At 42.6% G+C, this 26,516-nt stretch overlaps 1 protein-coding gene across 4 annotated transcripts in view; it reads left to right on the plus strand.

Moving 5' to 3' along the window:
* The window catches only part of LOC116972395 (programmed cell death 6 interacting protein), a 65,301-nt gene extending 50,611 nt beyond the window's left edge, over positions 1 to 14,690 (plus strand). For 2 of the 4 annotated variants that reach the window (XM_033020028.1, XM_033020029.1), the window contains exons 13-19: positions 2,185 to 2,433; positions 3,718 to 3,852; positions 4,705 to 4,799; positions 8,714 to 8,837; positions 9,160 to 9,216; positions 11,749 to 11,960; positions 14,097 to 14,690. In XM_033020028.1, coding sequence (XP_032875919.1) covers positions 2,185 to 2,433; positions 3,718 to 3,852; positions 4,705 to 4,799; positions 8,714 to 8,837; positions 9,160 to 9,216; positions 11,749 to 11,960; positions 14,097 to 14,268 — 1,044 coding nt within the window. In that variant the 3' untranslated portion in view covers positions 14,269 to 14,690. The remainder of the gene's footprint in view (positions 1 to 2,184; positions 2,434 to 3,717; positions 3,853 to 4,704; positions 4,800 to 8,713; positions 8,838 to 9,159; positions 9,217 to 11,748; positions 11,961 to 14,096) is intronic. The other 2 variants (XM_033020031.1, XM_033020030.1) reach the window with 2 other exon arrangements.
* Positions 14,691 to 26,516: the final 11,826 nt, after the last annotated feature.

The raw sequence follows: 26,516 nt of genomic DNA on the forward strand, positions 1-26,516 counted from the left end.
ATAAAATTATTGGACGTAGGTTTAGGGCCAGGGGGAAGAGATTTGGAGGGGATCTGAGGGCCTCCTTCACCAAGAGAGTGCCAAGTATCTGGAATGCATTACCTGAGAGAATGCGTTACTGACGTCCACCTGAACACTTCAAAATTTCAGTTTAGTTTAATGTCACGTGTACCGAGGTATAGTAAAAAGCTTTTGTTGCATGCTAACCAGTCAGCGGAAAGATAATACATGATTACAATCGAGCCATCCACAGTGTCTGTCAGAGTAGAAATTCAAAAGAGTGGAGCAATTGTAATGTGTGATTGCAGATCCACTTCTGTGACCAGCATACAAAGAGTCGTCATAGTTGGGACGCCATCTTGGACATGAGAGTTTATGGATGAAGTGCTGAGAGTTGGGATTAATATGGACTAGACCAAGTGCAGACCCGTTGGGTCTGTTTCCCCAACTGCGTTTACGGGTGGGGGGGGCGGGGGGCTGCGTCATCACACTCACATTAACCACCCCCCAAACACACAGGTGGGGGGAGGAGGGGGTGAGAAGAGGGGAGGGAGGGGAGAGGAGGAGGAGGAGGAAACGGGACAGATTTGGGAAGGAAAGGAGAGCGGGGTAGGGGGTGAGAGAGGGGGATGGGGCGAGAGATGTGGGGGAGAGGGGGATGGGGAGGGAGGGAGGGGGAGAGGGGTGGGGGGAGAGAAGGGAAAGAGTGGGGAGGAAGAGTGGAGGGGGAAGGGGGGGAGGGAGGAGGAGAGGGGTAGGGGGAGTGATGGAAGAGGGACAGAGGGGTAGGAGGAAGGGGGCGGGTGGAGAGAGGGAAGGGGGTGGGGTAGAGAGGGAAGGGGGGTGGGGGAGAAAGGGATGGGTGAGAGAGGGAGAGGGGTGAGGAGAGGGAAACATAGAAACATAGAAATTAAGTGCAGGAGTGGGCCATTCGGCCCTTCGAGCCTGCACCACCATTCAATATGATCATGGCTGATCATCCAACTCAGTATCCTGTACCTGCCTTCTCTCCATACCCCCTGATCCCTTTAGCCACAAGGGCCACATCTAACTCCCTCTTAAATATAGCCAATGAACTGGCCTCAACTACCTTCTGTGGCAGAGAATTCCAGAGATTCACCACTCTCTGTGTGAAAAATGTTTTTCTCATCTCAGTCCTAAAGGATTCCCCCCTTATCCTTAAACTGTGACCCCTTGTTCTGGACTTCCCCAACATCTGGAACAATCTTCCTGCATCTAGCCTGTCCAACCCCTTAAGAATTTTGTACGTTTCTATAAGATCCGTCCTCAATCTTCTAAATTCTAGCGTGTACAAGCCGAGTCTATTCTGTCTTTATTCATATGAAAGTACTGACATCCCAGGAATCAGTCTGGTGAACCTTCTCTGTACTCCCTCTATGGCAAGAATGTCTTTGAACATTGGGCATTGTGACATCACACGATGGAACGTTCACCAGGGGCTGGGGCTCCTGCAAAGGCATATGTAAATGGATCCATTCCGATTGGACATATGTGAACATTGGGCATTGTGACATCACACAATGGAGCATTCACCAGGGGTTGGGGCTGGGGCTGCTTCTATGGGTGAGAAGCCAGTTTTTTTTTTTGAAATATTGGGGGGGGGGGGGGGGGGGGGGGAGAAGGATTTGATTAAAAACGTGTACATAAACACGACAAAATGTAATCAGGAGTGGATACTTAGAAATAAAAGTGAAATCTCTACCGAAATGGAAAAGATCTCGGCGATTCTGCGTCTGGTTTCGGCGTAGCAAGGAATCAAAGGAAGAAAGGCGGCCGGCAGCCGGACGGATGGACGCCGGACGCCTGCAGGCACGCAGTTTTAGATGGATGGATGGATGGGTGGGTGGGTGGGTGGATGGATGGATATCCAATGGTTGGTGTAGATGAGTAGGGCTGAATGACCTGTTACTGTATTGTACAATTCTTTGATTCTATTTATAATGAAAGTATTCTGGATTTATGATTTTATCTAATATCAGTCAAAGTTGTTGTCATTATCCCTGATCTCCGCAAAGTTGTTTTGTAACTTAAATTGCATTCAGTATTTTTTAAACTTGTTAATAAGACTTTTGACGAATTTGTATTAATTTTCATTGTAAAACTTGAAAATGTCAAAGAATCAAACTTTTTTTGTGAGTTGACTTAATGGTGTTTTTTTTCTAGGTGGTTACACTTCTGAAGACTCTTCTTGCTTCCTTGAATGAGCTTAAGAAGGAGAGAGAAACTCTTGAGAATGATTTAAAGTCAGTGGAGTTTGATATGTCCAGCAAGTTTCTGACAGCATTGGTTCAGGATGGTGCCATAAATGAAGAAGTTATTTCTGTGACTGAGCTTGATCGAATTTATGGAGCTCACACTGACAGAGTACAGAAGAATTTGAAAAAGCAGCAAGAGTTGCTTGCAAATATTCAGGTAATTGATGCGTTGTCGTGATGGCGAACGGAATATTATCCTTCATTTGAAGAAGGTTGGAACTCAAAAAGCATGACAACTAAGTGGAGCTCGTATAAGACCATACCTTTTTATTCTGGGTTCCAAAACTTGGAAATTATATTCTTGGAGTGATGGACTAAATTTAAAACATGGAAACTTTACTGCAAATCAAAATAAAACTTGCAGCGAAGAGGCGCTGGTATTTTCAGGCATGTTACAAGGATCATGTAGTGATATGTCAGGCAGTGTTTTCGGCAGGAAAATAAGAAGTTGCAATTTCCATACATTGTGAACATTTATATTTAAAAAAAGACCATAGCCCTGACCAATTGGGACTGAACAGTCTAACATTTAGACAGCTGGATTGGAAGGCTCGAGTTATCAAGAGATTGGATAAGATGGGAAGTTTTCCTTGCAGCAAACAAGGCTGAAAAATCACATTATTGAGATATAAAATTACGAGACGAAAGATAGCCTCTGTCTGTTTCCCATGGTAGGGTTGTCTAAAACGAGAGTGCACAGGTTCAAGATGAGAGGAAGGTGCTTTAAGGGGATCTAAACTGTAATTTTTTCAGGCAAAGAATGAGGGCCAGAGGAGGTAGTGAGGCAAGAACAGAAAAAATATTGATGAGTAATCTCAGCAAAAACTTGAATGAGCAAGGCATAGAGGGATATGGAGGTTATGCAGACAAATGGGATGAGTATAGCTAGACGTTATTGTCGTCAGAGATGTGTTGGGTGTTGATATGCTGTACAACTCTTTCACTGTGAAACTGGCAGTGCAGGTTGACATTTAAGGGTCAAGATTCTTCCAGCTCACAGAATATACTCACCTCGTTGTCTGTCTCATTTCCTCACTCTGTTTCTCCCTTCCCCCGCTCATGCTTTCTCACCTGCTTCACTCTTTCACTCCTCCTCAAGCACCCACACTTGAGCTGCACCCCACCCCTCACCTCCCTCGCACACCCTGCGATTACTAAAGAAACCAAGACTGTCTGAAATAAAAAGTGAGAGCACACCTAGTCAGCTTTTGAAAGTTAATGACAAATTAAACATTTCGGACACAAGATTGTTCACAGATTGCAGGAGTTATGTGACGTGCAGCAACTGGATCAGTGCTCTGAGGAGTATAACATTTTGCTTTTGAATTGCTTATTGAGTGTGTTTGTGTGTTCAATATACCTCTTTGCTGAATCCAAGTTGAAATGATCTTATCATAGTGAATTTTGAAAGCACTGACTCAGAATTTAATTTCTGTTCCAGAGAGCTCATGAAGAATTTTCAAAGTCCACACAATCAAACACTGATGCGAATCAGAGGGAAGAAATACTTAAGAAATTGGCAGCAGCACATGATCAATTTGTTGAACTTGTAGCTAATTTGAGAGAAGGCACCAAAGTGAGTATTTCAACTTTTACTTTAACTTTTGGGAGAAAAATAATTTGAAGTATTTTCATTTCACATGTAGTCCTTAAATTTACACATTAGTTTACTATTTGGTAATGGGTTGATCATGTTTAGCAGTCCCAAAATTTGTGATTTTTGCAATGCTTTCTTTTCTGTTGTTTTTCATGTGCTGATTTAAACCTTTACTAGTCTGTCATTATCTCTGTTGCAATTTTTTCCAACTTTCCGATGTAAAATGAAAAGCTTAAAGTTTCAAAGTGCACCATGTCACACCCGGAAAGGAAAAAAAATGTGATTTTCAGATTGTTGCCTAGTCAAATGCTCAACTATGTTGGAAATATAAACAAAAAATGTTGGAAATACTCAACTGGCCAAGCAGTATCAATGGAACCACCTATAAGGAATGTTTTCTAAGAGCTTAGTTAAATCAGCAACATTCTCAATGATCTCTGAGACATTTGGGCAGGTACATGATTAGGAAAGGTTTAGAGGGATATAGGGCAAATGCAGGCAGATGGGACTAGTGTCGATGGGGCAAATTGGTTGGCATGGGAAAATTGGGCTGAAGAGCCTGTTTCCATACTCAATGCCACTATCACTCTATCTGTGAGAGGAATCAATGAAAACTTTTTGTTTAAATATAATTGGGTAGAGATTTAAATTACAGAACAATTGTTACAGACCCTTCTAGCCCCATCCCTTTCATATGCAACCACATTTTAAATCTGTAACTATTCTCTTAGTAGTTTTTACCAATGAAGAACTTATTAAATTATAGCAGGTACATAATTATGACAAGGAAAAAATGTTTCAATATTAGATGTGAATATCTCTTATTTGTAGTTCTACAATGGGCTCACTGAAATCCTCTTGAAGTTCCAAACAAAATGTTCTGACATTGTGTTTGCTCGCAAGACTGAAAGAGATGAACTTTTAAAGTAAGTGCAAATTTAATTTATTTTTCAGAAATACTGATAATTTTGCTTGGCATTTATTTACAGAAATATTGTACTGACATTGTTACTCGTTAAGTAATTATCTATTATTGCATTATTTCTGGCTTCATGTTAGCATTCATACAGTGCTTTTCTGCTTCTGATTCCTGGGGTTGCAACCTTAACTCAATGGTGCGATCCAGATAGGACTAAAGCTAAGAAATAAGACCACCATCTTTTTACTTTGCTTGTGCAGCTTACAACCCAGCTGTATGATAATTGATTTCTCTAACTTCAAGTAACCCTTGCATCCCCTCCCTCTCCATCCCTCCCCCACCCAAGTCGTTGTATAAGTTTCAAAGATATCTTGTTAAGTCTCATTGTCTAACTCATTTTCACCTGGCCCACAACTAACAATGGCCTGTTTCCTTTATCATTGTTACTTTGTCTGCATAACTCTCATGCATTTGTTCTATGTCTCTCTGTATCATTGTCTATATCTCTTGTTTCCCTTTCCCATGACTCTCCGTCTGAAGAAGGGTCTAGACCTGAAATGTCACCTATTGCTTTTCTCCAGAGATGCTGTCTGACCCGCTGAGTTATTCCAGTTTATCTAGTCTGTCTTTTTACTGCAGGTACACTTAAGAGAATGGTGATTGTTCAAGCAGTAAGATTAGTAGAGAGAAAAGGTTGACCGTTTATTTAAAAGTGCATTGTCAGGATGGGAACTAAGGATAAAGCGAGTTATTTGACTGTGAAATTGCATCTATTTAACAATATCTTTTTTCAAGACATTTACTTTCACAGTTACATTCATACAGCATGGAAACAGGCCCTTTGGCCCCACTCATCCATGCCAACCAAAATGTGCCGTCTGCACTAGTCCCATCTGCCTGTGTTTGGCCAATATTCTTTTAAACTTTTCCTAACCATGTACCTGTACAAATGTTATTTAAATGTTGTTACAGTACATGCCTCAATTACCTCCTCTGACAGCTTGTTCTATATACCCACCACCCTTTGTGTGCAAAAGCTGCCCCTTGGGTTTCTAATAAATCGTTCCCCCTCTCACCTTAAACCTATGTCGTCTGGTTTTTGATTCCCCTACTCTGGGTCTGATTAGATCTGGATTTCTGATTGCAAAATGACTAACTTCATTTAAGAAATAAAAGACAGATGTGGAAATTATAGTATTTTCCATCTATAATCAGCCGTGGAGAGGTTATTGGAATAAAAAAGTAAATTATTTGTGCATAAGATAAATTTCAACCGAATCAAGTGTGTTAATGTGGTTTTGTAACAGTTTGAACGTGTCTGTAACAAACCAGAGTACTTTTAGAGAAACGCAAGTAGTATCCAATGCACCTATTTGCTGGTTGGAGCTAAATGATTTCAAGGCAAATTATTGATAATTGATGCATCTGACAGTGAGGAGGCATAATGCTAGAAACTGAGATTGGAAGCAAGCGATTGGTGGCTCTTGCAAGTATTGTGATGAGGACTTTCTAAATCACTTAAATGACAAAACAGGATCATATATCCATATTTACAGATGAAAGAATAATGGAAAGGTAGGACGTATGTGAAATTATATCCCTCCAAACCTGTCCTATCCATTTTCCAATTTAAAAGCACACTTTCAAAATCGAGAGAACGGCAAGACTTTGGAGCATAATTGACTGAACCTGGTACCAGGCGGTTTCTTTCTGTGTGGTCACCATCATTCTTCCAGCTTTCAGCTCATTGATATCAGCTGCAGTGCAGGATCTCTCCCGCTATAAATGCTTAGGTCCCACCACAGCAGTTTTTGCACTTCAGAGCCTGTGACTAATTGTGTACCATGAAAATCATTGCTAGGACCTGTGTTATTGGTCATATACATTGTCATATAACACTACAACAAAGGAACAGGCATTTTGGCCTACAATGCCAGTGCCATGATGCTAAAGGCCATCTCTTGTTCCTCCATTCCCTGCATATCCATATGCCTTTCCTTAAATCTCGTAAATGCCACTATCAAATCTGCCTCAATCACCACCCCTGGCAGCACATTCTGGGCACTAACCACCCTGTGTGTGTAAAGGCAAAGGTTCTGACTATCTACCCTATCTATGCCTCTCATAACTTTTATGCTTCAATCAGGTCTCCTTGCAACCTCCGACATTCCAGGGAAAACAATCCAAGTCTGTCCAACCTCTCCCTGTAGCTAATACCCCATAATCAAGGCATAATTTGGGTAAACCTTCTCTGCACCCTTTCCATAGACTCCGCATCCTGTACTCGGACCAGAACTGCATGCAATACTCCAAATGTGACCTAACCAAATTCATATAAAGCTGCATCACAACTCTTTATTCTTATCTTTAAATGACCTATGAAAGCAGGCATACCATATCCTTTCTTTACTGCTCTATCTACTTGTGTTTATACTTTCAGAGAGTTATGAATGTGTAAGATCAAGATTCCTCAGTATATTAATACTGTTATGGGTCATGCCATTAATGGTATTTTTTCCCTTGCATTTGACCTCCCAAAGTGTAGCAGCTCACACTTACTCGGATTAAATTCCATCTGCCATTTCTCTGCTCATTCCCATATCTGATCTATATAAAGTTATGCAGCGTGACTCTTTGCATATTTGTTGGCCCAACTTGCCCACGCCGATCTTGCCCATGCCCCATCTGCACTAGTCCCACATGCTAGCGTTTGGCCCATACCCTTCTAAACCTATCCTATCCATGTACCCGGTTAAATGTTTCTTAAATGTTGTGGTAGTACCTGCCTCGATTGCCTCCTCCGACAGCTCGTTCCATAATGATATAACCTGCTGCATACTTTTTGACAGCCTTCCTAACAATCGGTGACACTGGCAATCTTGTTGTCATCTGCAAAACTCATAACTTAATCCATCGATGATGCGTTTACGTCTGTATCATCTACGTTTACACTTATACATATATAAATGCGAGACTCCACTGGTCACTGACATCCAACCTGAATATTGTCCTTCCACCACAACCTTCCCAACAATCCAGTTCCTAATCCATATGACCAAGTCACTGTTAATCCCCAACAACTCTCACCAACTTCTAAAATGCACCGTAGAAAGCATTTTATCAGGATGCGTCATGGCATGGTTTGGGAACAGCTCCATCCTAGACCGCAAGCAATTGCAGAGAATTGTTGGCGCAGCCCAGACCATTACACAAATCAACCTCCCTTCCATTGTCTCCATTTATACCTCACGCTGCTTTAGCAAGAACACCAGCATAATCAAGGATGGGTCGCACCCTGGCCATTCCCTCTACTCCCCTCTCCCATCTGACAAAGGCATAGAAGTATGAAAACGCATACCTCCAGATTCAGGGACTGTTTCTTCACTGCTGTTATCAGGCAACTGAACCATCTTCCCACAACGAGAGAACAATCTTAAACTACCATCTACGTCATTGGTGACCCTCGGACTATCTTTGATCGAACTTTACTGGTTTTTACCTTGCACTAAATGTTATCCCCTTATCATTTATCAATACACTGTAAATGTCTCGATTGTAATCATGTATTGTCTTTCTGCTGACTGGTTAGAACGTAACAAAAGCTTTTCACTGTACCTCGGTGACAATAAACTCAACTCATTGTATACCCTTGGACTATCTTTAATTGGGCTTCACTGGCTTTATCTTGTTCTAAACGTTATTCACATTATTCCCTTTATCATGTATCAGTACACTGGATGGCTCGATTGTAATCATGTATTGTCTTTCTGCTGACTGGTTAGCACGCAACAAAAGCTTTTCACTGTACCTTGGTACACGTGACAATAAACTAAACTGAATTAAATTGCCTTGATATTCTAGTGAAGCGGCAGGAAAGCCTAAGTATTCAAGTTCTTAATGTTGCCTTTATTGGTTTAATAGGGATATGCAGCAGAGCATGGCAAGAGAACCCAGTGCGCCTAACCTAGCAACACCCGCTTACCAGACCGCAGTCTCTATCAATGAATCCACCCTTGGCCCAACACCTGCACCCAGAACTGTATTTGTAAGTACAAATCTTTCTGATCGCAATTATTTGACAGCAGCAGTGCATATAAAAAGAAACATCTGCAATAGGATTTCTGCAGTTACTTTTTTATGGAACAAGATGTTTATTATTTGTGCTGCATTCAAAGTTTTAAACACATTTAAAAAATGGATCATTTCTGAGAACCATCCATGGTATATGAAATCAAAGGGTTTGTGAAACGCAGCAAATTAGCACTGATGGCAAGTGTCCATAAGATTGAAAGTGTCCTTAGAAATGAATGTTTCTTTACTGTGTAACATTTTCTTCAGTCCCATTCAAAATGTTGTTTGTTTTCCAGCAACCCAAAACACAGACTCCCGAATGTTCTCCATCTTCATCCAGTGGTTGTGAAAATGTAGTTATTTTTAACTATTTTGTTCTGTAGGGTTGTTGTGTGTGTGGCAGGCAGTTTGAGAGATTGTACACAAAATAATCCACAGACTATACAATTGGACTTGACGGGAATTGAAATGTTTTAGATTCAACAACCTGTCAGGACTTATCTTGCACTTTGCATTCTCAATGATTTCATCTTGTCATTCAATTTCTTTTTTTTACTTATTTAGTTTAGAGATACAGAGTGGAAACAGGCCCTTAGACCCACCGAGTCCGTGCCGACCAGCAATCCCCGCACACTAACACTACCCTACACACTCTAGGGATAATTTTACATTTATAACAAGCCAATTAACCTACAGACCTGTAAGTCTTGTGTACGGAGTCACAGAGAGAACGTACAAACTCTGTACAGACAGCACCTGCAGTCAGGATCGAACCTGGGTCTCTGGCGCCGTAAGCGCTGCAAGGCAGCAACTCTACTGCTACGACACCATGCTGCCCTTGTGTTTCCATAAAATAACTTGGAACATTTTACAGTGCTAAAGACTCTATATAAGCACAAATCAGTGATTATTATCCACACTTTCATAATGAGAGTTTAAGCAAAGCAAGACTGGGAGACATCAACATCTGTTGATGGAAGAGACTGGGGGGTGACAGCAGTGGAAAAAGACATGGAACTTTTTTTTGCAGCATATGAATGGTTTTGGCAGAAGAGGGTAGGGCCAAACTATAGTAGTGAATTAGTAAAATAACTTTTAGATTGTTACTTTTGAGACTGCGATTGGCTAGTATTCAATTTGACCTCTTCCTGAGGCATAAATGTCACAAGAGCTTCTTTTCAGTTAATGCCCAAAAAACGTAGAATGCTGGAATCTCAGCGGTCATCCCCCTCCCCCAACAGTATCCCAAAGGGTGTACCTGTATTGAAGGGGAATGGCCACAAGCGTCACTTGCACCCTCTGTCTACTTCCCTCGCTAGTGGCCACCCATCTACTCTCTTCCTCCACCTTGCTATAAACCTTATCAAAGAAGTGTGGGTTTGTATGTTCTCCCTGTGACCGTGTGGGTTTTTGCCGGGTGCTCCGGTTTCCTCCCACATTTCAAAGATGTGTGGTTTTGTGTGTTTATTGACTTTCATAAATTGAACCTAATGTCTGGTCGGCACGGACTCGGTGGGCTGAAGAGCCTGTTTCCACACTGTATCTCTTAACTAAGTCCATATTCTCCCAGATGACCCTGAGGTCATGCAGCTCCAGTTGCCTAATAGGCCATGTAGGGAGCAGCACCCAGACACAATTCCCACAGGTGTAGTCATCAGGGACACCAGTAGGTTTCCTGACTTCACACATCCTGCAGGAGGAACATTGCCACATTCTACCTGCCATCACTTCTGCACTAAACCAAGAAAGAAAAATCACAAGAATCTCACAGAAAAGCAAAGTGCCTTTTCCTTCTGTCCCGTTCTGCTCAGCCTCCTTGCCGCAGATTCCTCGCCGAAGACTCACACGCCCTCAACACAGCACTTAAAATTCTCGTGCCAAAGACTCGCACTTACCCGCAACACAGCACTGTACCTCAACGCAGGCCCTCTCCCAAAATGGCCGCTCACAATAGGCCGTTGAGCTTGCCTTTTTATTAGTCAGAATTCAATTTTTCTATTCTTTCACCTGACCTTCATTCAAATTTTCTCCCCAGATTCTAAACGCTAACCTCCATTTAGTCTTCTTCCTGTCCAGCCTATGCTGTATTGTTGATTTCTCTTTCTGTGTGTCAACTTCCATTGGTGATTCTGGAGTCCAAAATGGCGGCTGCTTTTACAGAATTAATTTAAAGAACAAAATTCACTAGGATTGCTGGAAGAATTTGACATGAGATTCAGGTGCATTTTTAAGCACATCAAACCTTCCAAGTTACATGTTTTCATTCTTGTTGTCCTCCACACATATAACAAATGTACTCAATAATTGCGGTTTAAAATAAGTAATTCTATTAAGCAATGGGGCAAACATGTTTCCTGTGTGCATGAAAGCTGGATTGGTTATGGAACGGGTATCTCACACAATGGGTAGCTCACACAGTTCACACGGGTAGCTCACACATTTGTTGTTTTACAATTGAAGGCATATTCATGTCCAACTTTGCTTCATGGTCGTCATTGTTTATGTCCTATTCATTTCCATTAAGTTTGTTAAATTGCTTCTAAATTGAACTTTAACACATATTGGATGCAAACGGTTAATGAACTAAGCTAGCTTTCTCCCCAAACAACATTGAATACATGATTTTAAAATAAAATCCATGAATTGATATGTGGTAGCAAAGTTGGACCATTCTGCTTGAACAAGCAATCATATGGGTGGTGGTGCTAATAAGTCATCTTGGGTGTCGGATTGGCTGCTTTTGATAATATCGTCACTAACTGGATTTCCGGAGGTGCATGCTTTTGCAGTACTTTTTGTTTTGCAGGAAATACGTTCAGCACAAAGATTCACAAATGATAAAATGAAAGCAGATTTCAGTTTCATTCCAAGCGCTCTTTTTACAGCAACCCAAACCTCAGCCTCCTGCTCGCCCTCCTCCTCCATCTGTTGGATCAGCTTATGCACCGACTTCGTATGGCACAGTTACAGGCACAAGTGCTCCAGCTTCAGCTCCGGCTAGTGCTCCAGTTTCTGCTTCACCTGCTCTTATCGGAGGCACTGGTATGCCATCCCAGGCCCAGGGGCCTCCATACCCATCATATCAAGGATATCCTGGGTAGGTCCTGTTAATATGGCTCAAAGTAAAATGCTGCAATTTTAAGTAATGGGGCAAACATGATTCCCTGCATGATGTAAGTTAGTTTGATTTCGGAACAGGTATCTCGCGTTGGAAAACTTCATCCATTGTTTTACAACTGTATTCACATTCAACTTTGTATCATGGAAGCTAAAACAATGTTTTTGATTGTTTGGTATTTCGACAATTTTCAGCTCTCCTTCTATTCTGTTCCAAATCCTTTGCTCATAAATGTACATTTTTACAGTTGCAAACAAAGAAGATTCAGTTTAGTTTAGAGCTACAGCGCGGAAACAGGCCCTTCGGCCCACCGAGTCCGCAACGACCAGCTATCCCCGCACATTAACACTATCGTACTAACAATAGGGACAATTTACAGTTATACTAAGCCAATTAGCCTAAAAACCTGTGCGTCTTTGGAGTGTGGGGGGAAACCAAAGATCTCGGAGAAAACCCACGCAAGTCACGGGGAGAACGTACCAACTCCATACAGATAAGCACCCGTAGTCAGGATCGAACCCGGGTCTCTGGCGCTGTAAGGTAGTAGCTCTACCGCTACGCCACCGTGAGCTCAAATTTACATATGATAGAGTTCCCTGATTGATTTGATTTATATACAAACATATTTTCACAAATAACTTGAGTGGAGACAAGTTTTAATCCACAGCACTTTACAGTGGATCGCTATTAATGTTAATTATTGCGATGTAGCTAATTCAGTGGCGTATTGGTGAGAATTGCCCACTTGTTTATGTAGCTTTATGAAATCTATGTTCAATCTTCCTTTTGATGGAAACTATTTGTTTGATTTGGACAAAGAAATGTAAAAAGTGTTGGCATTGTGCAGATTCAGAACAGTGCATTTGAAGATGTAGTTTGTATAGCTTCAGCAGTGATAGATTCAACAATTGCAACTTCAATTGGTATTGTTTGAGCATTCTCATTGAAGTCTTCAATTATCACTGCTATTATGTTTAATTATAAAAACAGAAAGTACTGGAAACATTCAGTAGTCCAGGCAGCATCAAGAAGAGAGTAAAACAGAGTTAACATTTAGGTTGAAGAAACCTACTGAATGTTTCCAATGTTTTTCTGTTTTTATTTGAGATCAGCAAGCGGCCAATTCTCACCAATACTCCATTGAATTAGCTAGAAGGCCCATTGTCGTGTCTTTCTTTGCCAGTCTTCTTCCCACACCACCCCATCCCAAATCAAAATCATATTATCTTTGATGGATGTTTGGGAATATGGGATGGTTAAGGACTAATATAGTACAAGGACTAATATACAAAGTTAGTTATAACATTTTGTATACAGTTCTGGTTACCCCATTACAGGAAGTATATGGAGACTTTGGATGGGGCGGAGAGGGGGTTTACCAGAATGATGTCTGGATCAGTGGGTATTAGCTGCAGGGAGAGGTTGGACAGACTTGGGTTGATTTCTCTGGAATGCTGGAGATTGTGGGGAGACCTGATAGAAGTGTATAAAATTATGAGAGGTATAGATAGACAGAATCTTTTTCGCAGGATGGAAAATTCAAATGCTGTAGGACTAGCTTTAAGGTGAGATGGGTAAAGTTTAAAGGAGAGGTACTAGGCATGTTTTTACACAGAGGGTGGTGAGTGCTTGGAATGCGGAGGTTGTAGTTGAAGCAGAATTATCAGTGGTATTTAAAAGACTTTTGCACAGGAACATGCATGTGCAAGAATAGAGGGGTAAAGGTTGTATGCAGTAATGGCCTTGGCTTTATGTCAGCACAGGCCTTGTGGGCCAAAGAGCCTGTACTTGTACTGTACTGGTCTATGTTTTAAGAAGGCATGAAGTTTAAAATAGATACATAAAGTTATATTGCAACAAAAATCAGCAAAACAAAACGTAAATGAAGGAGACAAAAGCTTTTCATTGTGCCTCGGTACACGTGATAATAAACTAAACTGAACTGAGACAGAGGAAGAGGGATTGCAAAAGCTGACCATTGACAATGTTTGCTGTCTAAATCTCACATCTCTAAGTCACTGCTTTCCGTTTTTGTAGGAGCATAAATGCTGAATAGGGTGTGATTTTTGAAGTATGATCCATTCTTTTTTTAACATTGCTTGCTTTATTTTTCAGGTATTACCAAATGCCCATGCCTGTAGGATACGGCCAGTTTGGTTATGGCCAATACAACATGCCGTATATGTACCAGCCTCCTGGGCAGCCACCTTTCCAAAGTGCACAGCAGCCCCAACAGCCCCAACAGCCTGGATACCCCTACCCTCAGCAGCAATACTACCAGCAATAAGAAACATTTTCTGTAAAAGATTCTTACTGTTAACTTTGAAATTACCTCAATTCTTAATCTACTGCATACTATTAAACATTAGTCTGAGATGATTTCTAATTAGGTGATACTGTTGAAATTGCACTAAATTTAACTTTTTTAGCAACAAACACTAGGAATTTAGCAAATCTAAAATGAGTTTTTCTTTCTCAAAGACATGGTAAAATTGCTTAGTAGCAATCTTTTGTTGACTAGATTTTTTTTCTAATTTGGAGAAATGGGTTTGAAGTGCAGCATAAATATAAAACAGGTTGTGTATGCTTCTCTGCTTTTACATTTGCTTAGACTGTATCTGGTTTATGTTATATCCTACATCCTAATGTTTAAATTTGTCTAATCAGGGCCTTGTAAATCATATACATTAAAAATAATTATGACCAAAATGATCTTTCCTTGCCATATGAGATGCTGACATAGCAAAGTTGGTTTACACTACCTAGTTCTATAAGTCCTAACTTTTGCAGGTTAATGTTGCATGTTTCAGCAACTTTGCAGGCGTAAATGAGTGAACCCCTATCGACCAAAGCCACCTTCCTAATTATGTTACATGATTGATTATTTGAATGGCTTCACTTTGATGCCAATTGATTTTGCCCAAATACAAATGTGAAATTACAAAAGCTACATCCTGAAATTTGCTATTGTGTGGGAAGGAACTGCAGATGCTGATTTGCACCGCAGTTAGACACAAAATGCTGGAATAACTCAGCGGAACAGGCAGCATCTCTGGATAGAAGGAATGGGTGATGTTTCGGGTCGCAACCTTCCTCAGACTGTTATCATTTGTTTAGCTGTACCTCAGATGATTTTGAAACACATCAGCCAGTTTGAATTTATGTTTAGGAAGAAACCACAGATGCTGGTTTAAACCGAAGACAGGCACAAAAAACTGGAGTAACTCAGCAGGCCAGGCAGCATCCCTGGAGAAAAGGAATAAGTGATGTTTTGGATCAAGACCCGTCTTCAATCTGAAGGGTCTCGACCCAAAACTTCACCTATTCCTTATCTCTTAATAGTGTTTTTAACTGTGTATATGTGGGGGGAGGGGACTTTAAAATCTCTTCCCTGCATGGGAGACCCGACCTTTTCCCTGTCGGGTCTCCGTTGTCGTTGGGGCCTAGCACCGTGGAGCGGCCTCCAGCTGGAACGACCTGGGGGCTCCAGTCCAGGAGCCTGCGGAGCTGCGGACTTACCATCGTGGGGCTGGCTGGCCTCGGAGCGTTGGGAGCAGTGGTGGTTCGCTGCTGCGGCTCGACCCCGGTGTTCGGAAGCTCCAGCTGCAGCCGTAGGTCTGGTGGACTGGGACATCGGGAGCTCGCGGGTCCGGGTGAGAGATCGCTTTCCGGAGCTCCCGCAACGCGACTTCTCCAGCCCGTGTCGTGAGGTTGGAACGACCCGGAGCGGGGCCGTACATCGCCCGGCGCGGCCTAAAATGGCCGTGGAACTTATCGCCCGCCTGGGGCTTCAGCATCGGGAGAAAAATGGTGCAGGGGAGAGAACGACTTTGCCTTCCATCACAGTGAGGAGGAGATTCACTGTGATGGATGTTTGTGTAACTTGAATTGTGTGTGTGTCTTGTAGGAATTGTCTCTGTTTGTATGGCTGTGGAAACTAAGTTTCGTTTGAGCCTCACTGAGGTTCAAATGACATGTAATAAATATTCAATCTCCAGAGATGCTGTTTGACCTGCTGAGATACACCAACTTTATGTTACTTTCCACTAAAGGTGGGGAATCTGTGAGCAACCCCCAGTCAAAGATGCAGGGAGTGCTTTGCCATTGATTTTAATGCAGCGACGTGATTTAAGAGGAATGGATTTAGTGTTAATATCAGATTGAAGCCTCAGGTCATGACCTGATTTGTAAATAAACGTCAAGAATCATTTATTTACTGGTAACTTGCTCATTAATAAACATCTCTTAAGTTCATAAGTCATAGGAGCAGCATTAGGCCATTCAGACCATCGAATTCAATCATGGCAGATCTATCGTTCCCTTTCAACCCCATTATCCTGCCTCCTCCCCATAACCATTGACACCCTTACTAATCTAGAATCTGTCAATGTCCGCCTTAAAAATACCCAATGACTTGGACTCCACAGCCATCGGTAGCAATGAATTCCACAGATTCACCAACCTCTGACTAGAGAAATTCCTCATCTCCTTTCTAAAGGTATGTCCTTTTAGTCTGAGACTGTGCCCTCTGGTCCCAGACTCTCTTACTAATGGAAATATCCTCTCCACATTCACTCTATGCAGGCCTTTCACTATTTGGTAAGTTTCAATGAGATTCCCCCTCATTCTTCTAAACTCCAGCGAGTACAGGCCCAGTGCCGTCAAACATTCATCATACGTTAAACCCAATCATCCCTGGAATCATTCCCGTGAACCTCCTCTGGACCCTCTCCCATACCAGCACATCCTTCCTCAAGATATAGGACCCAAAACTGCTCTCAAAATTCCAAATGTGGTCTGACCAGTGCCTTATAAAGCCTCAGCATTACATCCCTGTTTTTGTATTCTAGTCCTCTTGAAATAAATACATTTGCTATCCTTACTACCGATTCAACTTGAAAATTAACCTTTTGGGAATCTTGCAACAGCACTTCCAAGTCCCATTGCACCACCCCTAGTGGCTTAATTGATGATCTTTCTTCTTTCAAATTCTCAGCTGATGAGTTGTCTTTGCACCAGCCAAAGAGCATGTTCAACAGAACACTTAAACCACAGCATCAATATTCAATGACATTGCTGGCATTGATTCCCAGCTATCAGCATCTTGAAGGTTCTCTGTTGAACAATAGACTAGACATGGATGTGCCTCACAAGAGGTCAGTGGTGGGATTTGCTGTGGCATGTGACCCGTGGATGTCCCGAATGTTTCCACCAGCTACAAAGTAATTTGGGAAGATAATGGAACGCTTTGCACTGTGGCGCTGCTGGTAAGCTGCTGCCTCAGCGCCAGAGATTCAGGTTCAATTCTGACCTTGGGTGCTGTCTGTGTGTGGTGCTTCAACGATCTCCCTGTGACCATGTGTGCTCTGGTTTTCTCCCACAACCCAAAGATGTACGGGTTACAATTGACATTGGTAGAATTGTCCCTAGTGTGTAGGAAGTAAATGCGAAAATGAGATAACATGAAACTACTGTGAAGGGGAGATCGATGGTTGGCATGGATTGAGTGGGTCGAAGGGCCTGTTTCCATGCTGTATCTTTCTATTCAAATCAACTTGCCTAGGCTATTGTAGTTCTACTAATGCTTGAAACTTGTAATCAAGAAGCCTAGTTGATTGGCACACCATTCTCAATGCTCATTCCCTCCAGTGACATCTCAAAATACATACATAAGAGAGTGAAGAAGGGTCTTGACCCAAAACGTCACCCATTCCTTCTCTCCAGAGATGCTGCCTGTCCCACCAGCATAAGAGACTGCAGATACTGAAATCTGGAGCAGAAACAAACAAAAGGCTGGAGAACGTAGCAGGTCAGACAGCATTCATGGCTTTCTGCGTTGCGACCCTTCAGATTAATGCTAACTGGTGGAAACGTTAGTGCCAGTGAGAGGTAAGTCACTTGCCACAGCAATCTTTTATAAACGATTTGGATAAGAATATATAAATGTATGAAAAGATTATTAGTAAATTTGCAGAAGACACGAAAATAGGTGGTCGCACAGACAGTGAAGATAGTTGTTACCAAGAATAATGGCGATGGAGTTTAATTCAGATAAGTGTGAAGTGGTGTATTTTGGGAAGTCAGACCAGGGTAGGACCATCACAATGAATGATAGGATCGTAGGAGTGTTTTGGAATAGAAGGATATAGGAGTATAAATACATAGATCCCTGAAAATGAAATTGCAGGTAGACAGGGTAGTGAAGAAGGTTTTTTTGGCAGGAAGGCATAAAGTAGTTGAGGCATAATGTTACGGATGTACAAGCTGGAGAGGATGCACCTTTTTTTAACGTTTATTGTCATATGTACCGAGATGTACAGTGAAAAGCTTTTGTGTGGTACTTGTATAGGAAAGGTTTAGTGGAATATGGGCCAAACACAGGCACGTGCGACTAGTGTAAATGAAGCATCTTGGTCAGCATGGGCAAGTTGGGCAGAAGGACCTGTTTCCATGCTCTATGACTCTGAGTGGCCGTGTTGGGGGTAAATGCAGAGACTTTGACTCATGAAGCTAAGTGCTGTGTTTCAAGGTAAGCGTGGAGCCTTTGGTGAGGAGGCTGAGTGGAAGGTGAGGGCAGGATAAGGTCAGGATTATTTTTCTTCTTGCAGTTCTTTCTTAGTCTGGCAGCAATGCAGGGTTCAGACACTGGTATGCTCCTTCTACAGTATGTGGGAAGTCAGGGAAATTTCCTGAGAATTAAACCTGTGGGAAGTGCTTTCAGCTGCAGCTTCTGTAGCGATGTCACAAAACCTACCTTCAGCGGCGCTGCAGATCTGCCACTGGCTGTGTGTGTGACTCTGGCGCCTATGGGGGGGGGGGGGGGGGGGATTAAAATGCAGGTTTGTATCGCTTGTCGGAGAGGGATTTCCTCGGGCTGCTAGTCGATGAAGAAAAATCGATCGGACTTCCGTTCTCGGTTTAAAAAAAAAAATTATAATTCGCTGGACAATTTAATAGTTGGATTAAAGTAAAAGGCGACTTCGAACGCCTTCAATGTGACGGATCGTAATATCAGGACAAAACAAAGGTTAAGTCGTCTATTTCACATATAATCTTGCTTTTCAGGGTGGCTTTAGTCTAATTTTACTTTTCAAAAATGTTATTTAGTCCCCAAACATTTCGGCCATGTCTTGCCTGCCGATATAGGGTTAAAATTCACGGCAACGTTCCAATCCATCGCATTCCGGAAACACTCACTCGCAAGATGATTAAAATTCTCTTTTTTTTTGGACAATCATGTCATAAGAGCATCTAAGTCGTCTATATTTTGTGTAATTATCTATCCATAATCAATATTTTTATACTAAATATCCACAACAGTTTTAGTCACATGTATTGTGCAAAAAACAATGATTTTGATTATATTGAGAGTGGATGTTTCTAGATTAATTTTTGGGAATTAAACATTAATTCCTTCCATTTGGCATATAAATTCATGACAGTGAGATTTAAAAATCATGTTATAATGTGAATTCTTGTGTGAATGGTATTAGTTTGTTATTTGGATACTTAGGCTATTTAAAAAAATTAGTCTTTTCTCAGGGCCGGATTTAGATGAAGAGAGGCCCTAAGCTATTTCTCTTGTGAGGCCCCCCCCCTCCCAACCCCCCACACCCATGACTAGAGGACCATGACTACCCGACAGTGACAGTGTGACACTTTTAGATCCTACTTTTAGATGCTGTCATTAAACAGTTGGTTTTAAAATACATATTGGATTCATCGCAGAGCGGGCGATGCCTTACCTGGATCGCCGTTTGAAGCTCTGGAGTGTTGGGCCTTCTGCTTCAACATCACGGAGCTGTGGTTTGCGGAGCTCCCAGCCTCGGGCCGCCCTGATTTCAATATCGCGGAGCCCTGGGATCCCTTTGCTGAGGGCCGCCAGCGTGAATCTCCGCCCAGCTCAGCCTGTGGACTTCGGGAGCCGCGGACTCCGGTAGGAAGTGGCCGATTCAGAAGTCCAAGCTGCTGAGAATGTTCTCTCGTTCCGTGGCTTGATAAGCAGTGAAGAGCTTATCAAGCCATGCCCTCGAGGCAGCAAAGTTGGTACTGGGGGAACAGCAGTTAAACAAGTTAAGGCAAATTTCCCTTTCGAATGACACAGTCAACGGTCCAATCTCGGATATGAGTAATGATATTCTGCTGCAAGTAGTGAGCGCTGTGAAGAGCAGTCCAGTGTATTCACTGCAACTGGATGAGTCAACAGATGTTGCTTCATGTTCCCAACTGCTAGTCCACGTTCATTACCTCGATGGAGAAGCCATGAAGGAGGAGTACCTGTTCTCTGAGCCATTTGCTCCTACCACTCGGAGAAGATGTGTTCAGAATGCTGGAAGCCTTCCTCATCAAACATGAGCTTGGCTGGGAACGACTTGTCGGCATGTGTACAGATGGGGCACCTTCCATGGTTAGTTGCAGATCCGGCTTCAAAGCTTTCGTGAAGGATGTCGCTCCCCATGTCTCCTTCACCCACTGCATGATACATCGCCATGCTTTAGCGATGAAGACTCCCTCCTGGTCTTCGAGAAGTGCTTTCAGATGTGTGAAGATTGTGAACCACATCCGAGGGAGTGCAACAAACTCAAGAATCTTCAAAGATGTGTGAAGAAATGGGCGCCGATTTCACTGTTCTGATATTCCATACAGAGGTGCGCTGGCTTTCGTGTGGTAAAGTTTTCGATCGTGTGATTCAACTTCGAGATAAATAGCGCTGTTCTTGGAGAGAGGATGTACTGGGAAGGAGAATCAGCTTCATGGAAAGATGCAGGATGAAGTGTCCGTGATGAAGGTTGCTTACTTGGCTGACTTCTTCGCCGAGGTGAATTCCTTGAACCTGTCACTTCAAGGAAACCTCCCAATGCTACACACAGCTCGTGACAAAGTGGAGGCGTTCAGGAGGAACCTTTACCAGAGAAGAGTCCAGAACGGTGACACGACTATCTTCCCTGAGATGACGACTCTCCTGGATGCTGCGCCTGATGCTGAATGCCACTTCCACGAGGAGATCTCAACCCACCTTCTGGCAACTAGTGAACCCATCGATCGTTAATTCCCCGGACTGGACGACTGTTCTCGTGATGAGTGGATCATCCGACTCTTTTCGTTGAAGACGGTGCCATCAGCGATACTGACGTGGCTGCGAAGGTTGAATTTTATCTGTGAAGATGCGCAGCTCAAGAGTGACTTAATGGAATAAGAGCTCACCACGTTTTGGCTGAAACTGAAGGACTGTCCTGTTCTTTTGAAGAGGGCCCTGACCCTATTGGTCCAGTCCCCTTCAACCTATCGCTGTGAGACTGGATTCTCAACCATGGTAACTGAAAACGAAGGTAGGCAATAAGCTTGTGATCGACGCTTACATGAGTATTCGTCCTCGTTTTGATCGCCTGATGGCTGTCAAGCAATTTCAGCCATCCCATTGACTGAGCATTGGCAGACATATTTTAATAAATTGGGCTGTTTTTTTTTCAATTTTGTTTTGGGGGTCACGGTACTGACCAAGAATGTCTGATGGGGTCGTGGGGCCATAAAGGTTAAGAACCACTGGTTTAGAGGAATATGGGCCAAACGAAGGCCTGGGGGATTGTTATAGATGGGGCATCTTGGTTGTCGTGGATGTTATACCAAAGAGCATATTTCCGTTCTGTGTGGCTCTGTTAATAATGATTTAATTTGAACATAATGTAAATTTATAAATGTCTTTATTCTCCTGAATTTTGTTAGATTAATGAAGTCGATTAAGTTTAATAGATGTACACAACAGTGTACCCTTTTTTATTTATTTGTATATCAACAGAAGGAGCAAATTCATGCTGTTCCAAGTTGTAAGATCTCGAGAGAACCCCAATCCACAAGTTCATACGTGATAGGAGCACCATTAGGCCATTCAATCTTGGCTGATCTATCTTCCCCACTCAACACCATCGTCCTTCCTTCTCCCCAAAACCTTTGACACCCTTACTAATCAAGAACCTATTAATCTCCACTTTAAAAATACCCAAGACCTGGCCTGATCAGTGCCCTATAAAGCCTCAGCATTATATCCCTGCTTTTATATTCTATTTATCTCAAAATAAATGCAAACATTGCACAAGCCTGCTTCAGCTTCAGCTTCTAAATTAACCTTTTGGGAATCCTGCACCAGCATTTTCAAGTCCACTTGCACCTCCGATTTCGGAATCTTCCCTTTTAGAAAATACTTCTGCTTTTATTCCCACTACCGAAGTGCATGACCACATACTTTGCTACGTTGTATGCCATCTGTATTTCTTTGTCCACTCTCCCAACATGTCCAAGTCCTTATGCAGTTGTACATAGCCCTAGTGAGACCACACCTGGAGTATTTTGTACAGTTTTGGTCCCCTAATTTGAGGAAGGACATTCTTGCTATTGAGGGAGTGCAGCGTAGGTTTACATGGTTAATTCCCGGGATGGCGGGACTGTCATATGCTGAGAGAATGGAGCAGCTGGGCTTGTACACTCTGGAGTTTAGAAGGATGAGAGGGTATCTCATTGAAATATATAAGATTGTTAAGGGCTTGGACACGCTAGAGGTAGTAAACATGTTCCCGATGTTGGGGGAGTCCAGAACCAGGGGCCACAGTTTAAGAATAAAGCCATTTAGAAGGGCCAAATGGCCGCCTCCTGCATCTATTGTCTATTGACTCCCTGCGTCCTCAATACCTGCTTCTCCACCTATATTTGTTTCAGCTGCATATCTGGCCACAAAGCCATCAATTCCATCATCCAAATCATTAATATACATCGTCAACCCCTGCGGAACTCCACTAGTCACTGGCAGCCAACCAGAAAAAAATCCTGTTATTCCCACTCTCTGCTGTCTGCCATTCAGCCAATCTTCTATCCATGCTAGTATCTTCCCTTTGATACCAATGGCTCTCATCTTGTTTAGCAGCTTCACGTGCGGCACCTTATCAAAGTCCTGAAAATCCAGGTAAACAACATAAATTGTCCATCCTGCTATTTACTTCCTCAAGAAATTCCCAGGTAAGATCTCCCTTTCACAAAACTGCTGACTTTGGCCTATTTTATCATGTGCTTCTAAGTACTCAGAAACCTCATCCTTAATAATGGACTCTAACACCAACCACTGAAGTCAAGCTAACCAGCCTATAGTTTCCCCTCTTGCCTCATCCAATCTTCTGGGACCACCCCTGACTTTTGTGATTCATTCTTCTGAAAGATCACCACGAATGCCCCCACAATCTCTAAAGCCACCTCTTTCAGAGCGCGGGGGTGCAGTCCATCTGATCCCGGCGACTTATCCACTTCAGACCTTTCAGTTTCCCAAACACCACCTCCTTAGTAATAGCAACTTCACTAACTTCTGCGCCCTGACTCTCCTGAATTTCTGGCATGTTGCTGGTGCCTTGCTGGTGAAGACCGCTGCGAAAAACTCAGATTAGCTGCTCGCAGCACTGAATATCGAAGAATTATTGAAATTAGCACGTTTTGTACCAAGACACAGTTCTTTAAGTAGCCTCAAGTAATTTCAGGCAAGCTTCTGAGCAAGGTATAATCACATTTTACTGAGAGGTGGCAGTGTTGCACCACATGTACATCATACTACATTTCAGCTGGAATGTTGGTGGCTCCATCCCATGTAATATTATCACAGCTCAGTGTGCCCAAAGAGCCTTACCGTGCATCTAACTTGGTCACTGTAATACCATAAAAAACAATGTATTATAAGTTTAGTTCAGAGATACAGCGCGGAAACAGGCCCTTCGACCCACCGAGTCCACATCGACCAGCGATCCCCACACACTTACACTATTCTATACACACACACACTTGGAACAATTTTACATTTATACCAAGCTAATTAACCTACAAACTTGTACGTCTTTGGCGTGTGGAAGGAAACCGAAGATGGCGGAGAAAACCCACGCAGGTCACGGGGAGAACGGCCAAACTCCATACAGACAACACCCATAGTCAAGATCGACCCCGGGTCTCTGGCGCTGTAAGCACTGCAAGGCAGCAACTCTACCGCTGCGCCACCGTGCAATTGCACTTCTCAACCACTTCCTTTTATTTATTTCTTATCAGTTGTATCATTCCTGGACAGTTTTAATATTACCATTCTCCCCTACCACGATCCATGATAAAATGCAGGCAATTATTTACCTAATATCTTCTCCTACATCAGCCCTACGAAAACATTTTTTTCTGAAGTCTGAAGAAGGGTCCCAACCCAAAGCATCACCTATCCATGTACTCCAGAGATGCTGCCTGACCCTCTGAGTTACTCCAGCACTTTGTCTTTTTTTGTAAAGTAAAACCTGCAGTTTTCTGTTTCTATTCTCTCTTTCTTTCTTGTTAGTCCCTACGTTAGACACCTATCTTTACTGTATCAAATCCAATGACATAATGCGTGATTTGTTTCAAAATATGTCACCAGAAATTACAGGACTTCCGTCCAAACCAACCATTCAGAATCAGAGTAAAGATGACTTTTCTTCCCCAAAACAATTTAATTAAACAGCTTTCGATTTCCTTCTTTGATTTGAAATCCAATAATAAATATGAAGACCGCACGGATGTCTTTCTCACTGGTCCTTTGATCATCCAATAGATATCTATGGATCTAGAGTTTAAGGGCAACCTCTCTTCCATCCCCTTGCCCAATTCACAACCCTATTCTCAACTTCAGCTTGTGAATATTTCCCCATTTTATCTTCTATCCCTCTCTGAACTCTCTGTTCTCGGGCTAATCATGACAGCTCCATCTATTCTTTCACCCATAAGCTACTAAAGAAATTCACTTGTGTAGGAAGGAGCTGCAGATGCTGGTTTAAACTGAAGACATACATAAAAAGCTGGAGTAATTCAGCGGGTCAGACAGCATCTCTGGAGAATAGGAATAGGTGATGTTTCAGGTCGAGACCCTTCTTCAGACTGAGAGCCAGGGGAAATGGAAAGGAGAGATATAGACGGTGATATAGAGAGAGATATAGAATAAATGGATGAAATATATGCAAAAAAGTAATGATGATAAATAAACAGGCCATTGTTAGCTGTGTGCTAGGTGAAAACGAGTTACTGACAACGAGACTCAACAAGATGACTGAAGCTGGTACAAAGACTTGGGTGAGGGAGGAACAGAGAAGGGGGATGCAAGGGTTACTTGAAGTTAGAGAAATGGATATTCATACTGCTGGGTGATGTTGCCCATGCGAAATACGCGGTGCTGTTCCTACAATTCACTTGTTTCCTTGGTCACGGACTTAAGTAATTGGTTTATCTCATAAACCAATTCTCACTTTCAAAACCCCAATTATCCTCTTCCCAAAACCTACATGCAAATTATGCAAACTCAATGCAAATTACTGTGCCAACTCAGTTAAAACTCAGTCTGTTTAGTTTATTGTCACGTGTACCGAGGTACGGTGAAAAGCTTTTGTTGCGTGCTAACCAGTCAGCAAAAAGGCAATACATGATTTCAATCGACCCATTTACAGTGTATAGATACATGATAGGGGAATAACATTTAGTGCAAGGTAAGTCCAGCTCACCAATGAGGTTGATAGTAGTTCAGGACTGTTCTCTGGTTGTGGTAGGATGATTCAGTTGCCTGGTAACAGCTGGGAAGAAACTGTCCCTGAATCTGGAGGTGTGCGTTTTCACACCTATACCTTTTGCCTGATGGGAGAGGGGAGAAGAGGAAGTGGCCAGGGTGCTATGACTATGCTGCTGGCCTTGCTGAGGCAGCGTGAGTGTAAATGGAATCAATAGAAGGGAGGTCGGTATGTGTGATAGCCTGGGCTGCGTCCACAATTCACTGCAGAACTCCAATTTATCCTTAAATAAGTGTCAGTTCTCCAGCAGTACCATTTTCCTATCACATTAAGCAGGTTTCTAACCATGGCCTAGCACCATATCAGACCCAGTGCTAGATCTAAAAGTTAAAAACATCTCTTCTTTCTCTTCCAGCACGATTTATTTATTGTCCATCTTACTGTGTTAATCTTCTCTATGTTTGATTTTTAACTTTCCATCGGCCAGAGTTAGAGGAAACATCGAATAGAACAGTACAGCACAGGATTAGGCCTTGGGCCTACAATGTTTGTGTTGAACTTGACGCCGAGTTCTCCTTTGCCTGCATAGGATCCATATCTTCCATTCCCTGCATATCCAGGTGCCTATCTATATTCAGGAGCCTGTTAAACGCTGCTGTCGTGCCCGCGTCCTAGATGGCTAGAGTTGTGCCGTTATTTAAGTTTGGGAGCAAGGACGAGCCAGGGAACTATGGGCCAGTGAACCCGATGTCAGTGGTGGGAAGGTTGTGGGAGGGGATTCTGAGGGCACAGCCAGAGGACATCAGCTTAAGGTGAGAGAGGATAGATTTGAGAGGGATGCCAAGGACACCGTTTTCATTCAGAGGGTAGTCCATATCTGGGATGAGCTGGCAGAGGAAGCTCTGGGTGCAGGAAGGGCATGTTTTCATGCTGTATTGTGTGACATAAATGAAAGACTTATCTCTTTTGCTACTTTTCCACTCCGCTGCATCCA

The sequence above is a fragment of the Amblyraja radiata genome, chromosome 4, assembly GCF_010909765.2.
Source record: "Amblyraja radiata isolate CabotCenter1 chromosome 4, sAmbRad1.1.pri, whole genome shotgun sequence".
NCBI lineage: Eukaryota > Metazoa > Chordata > Chondrichthyes > Rajiformes > Rajidae > Amblyraja > Amblyraja radiata.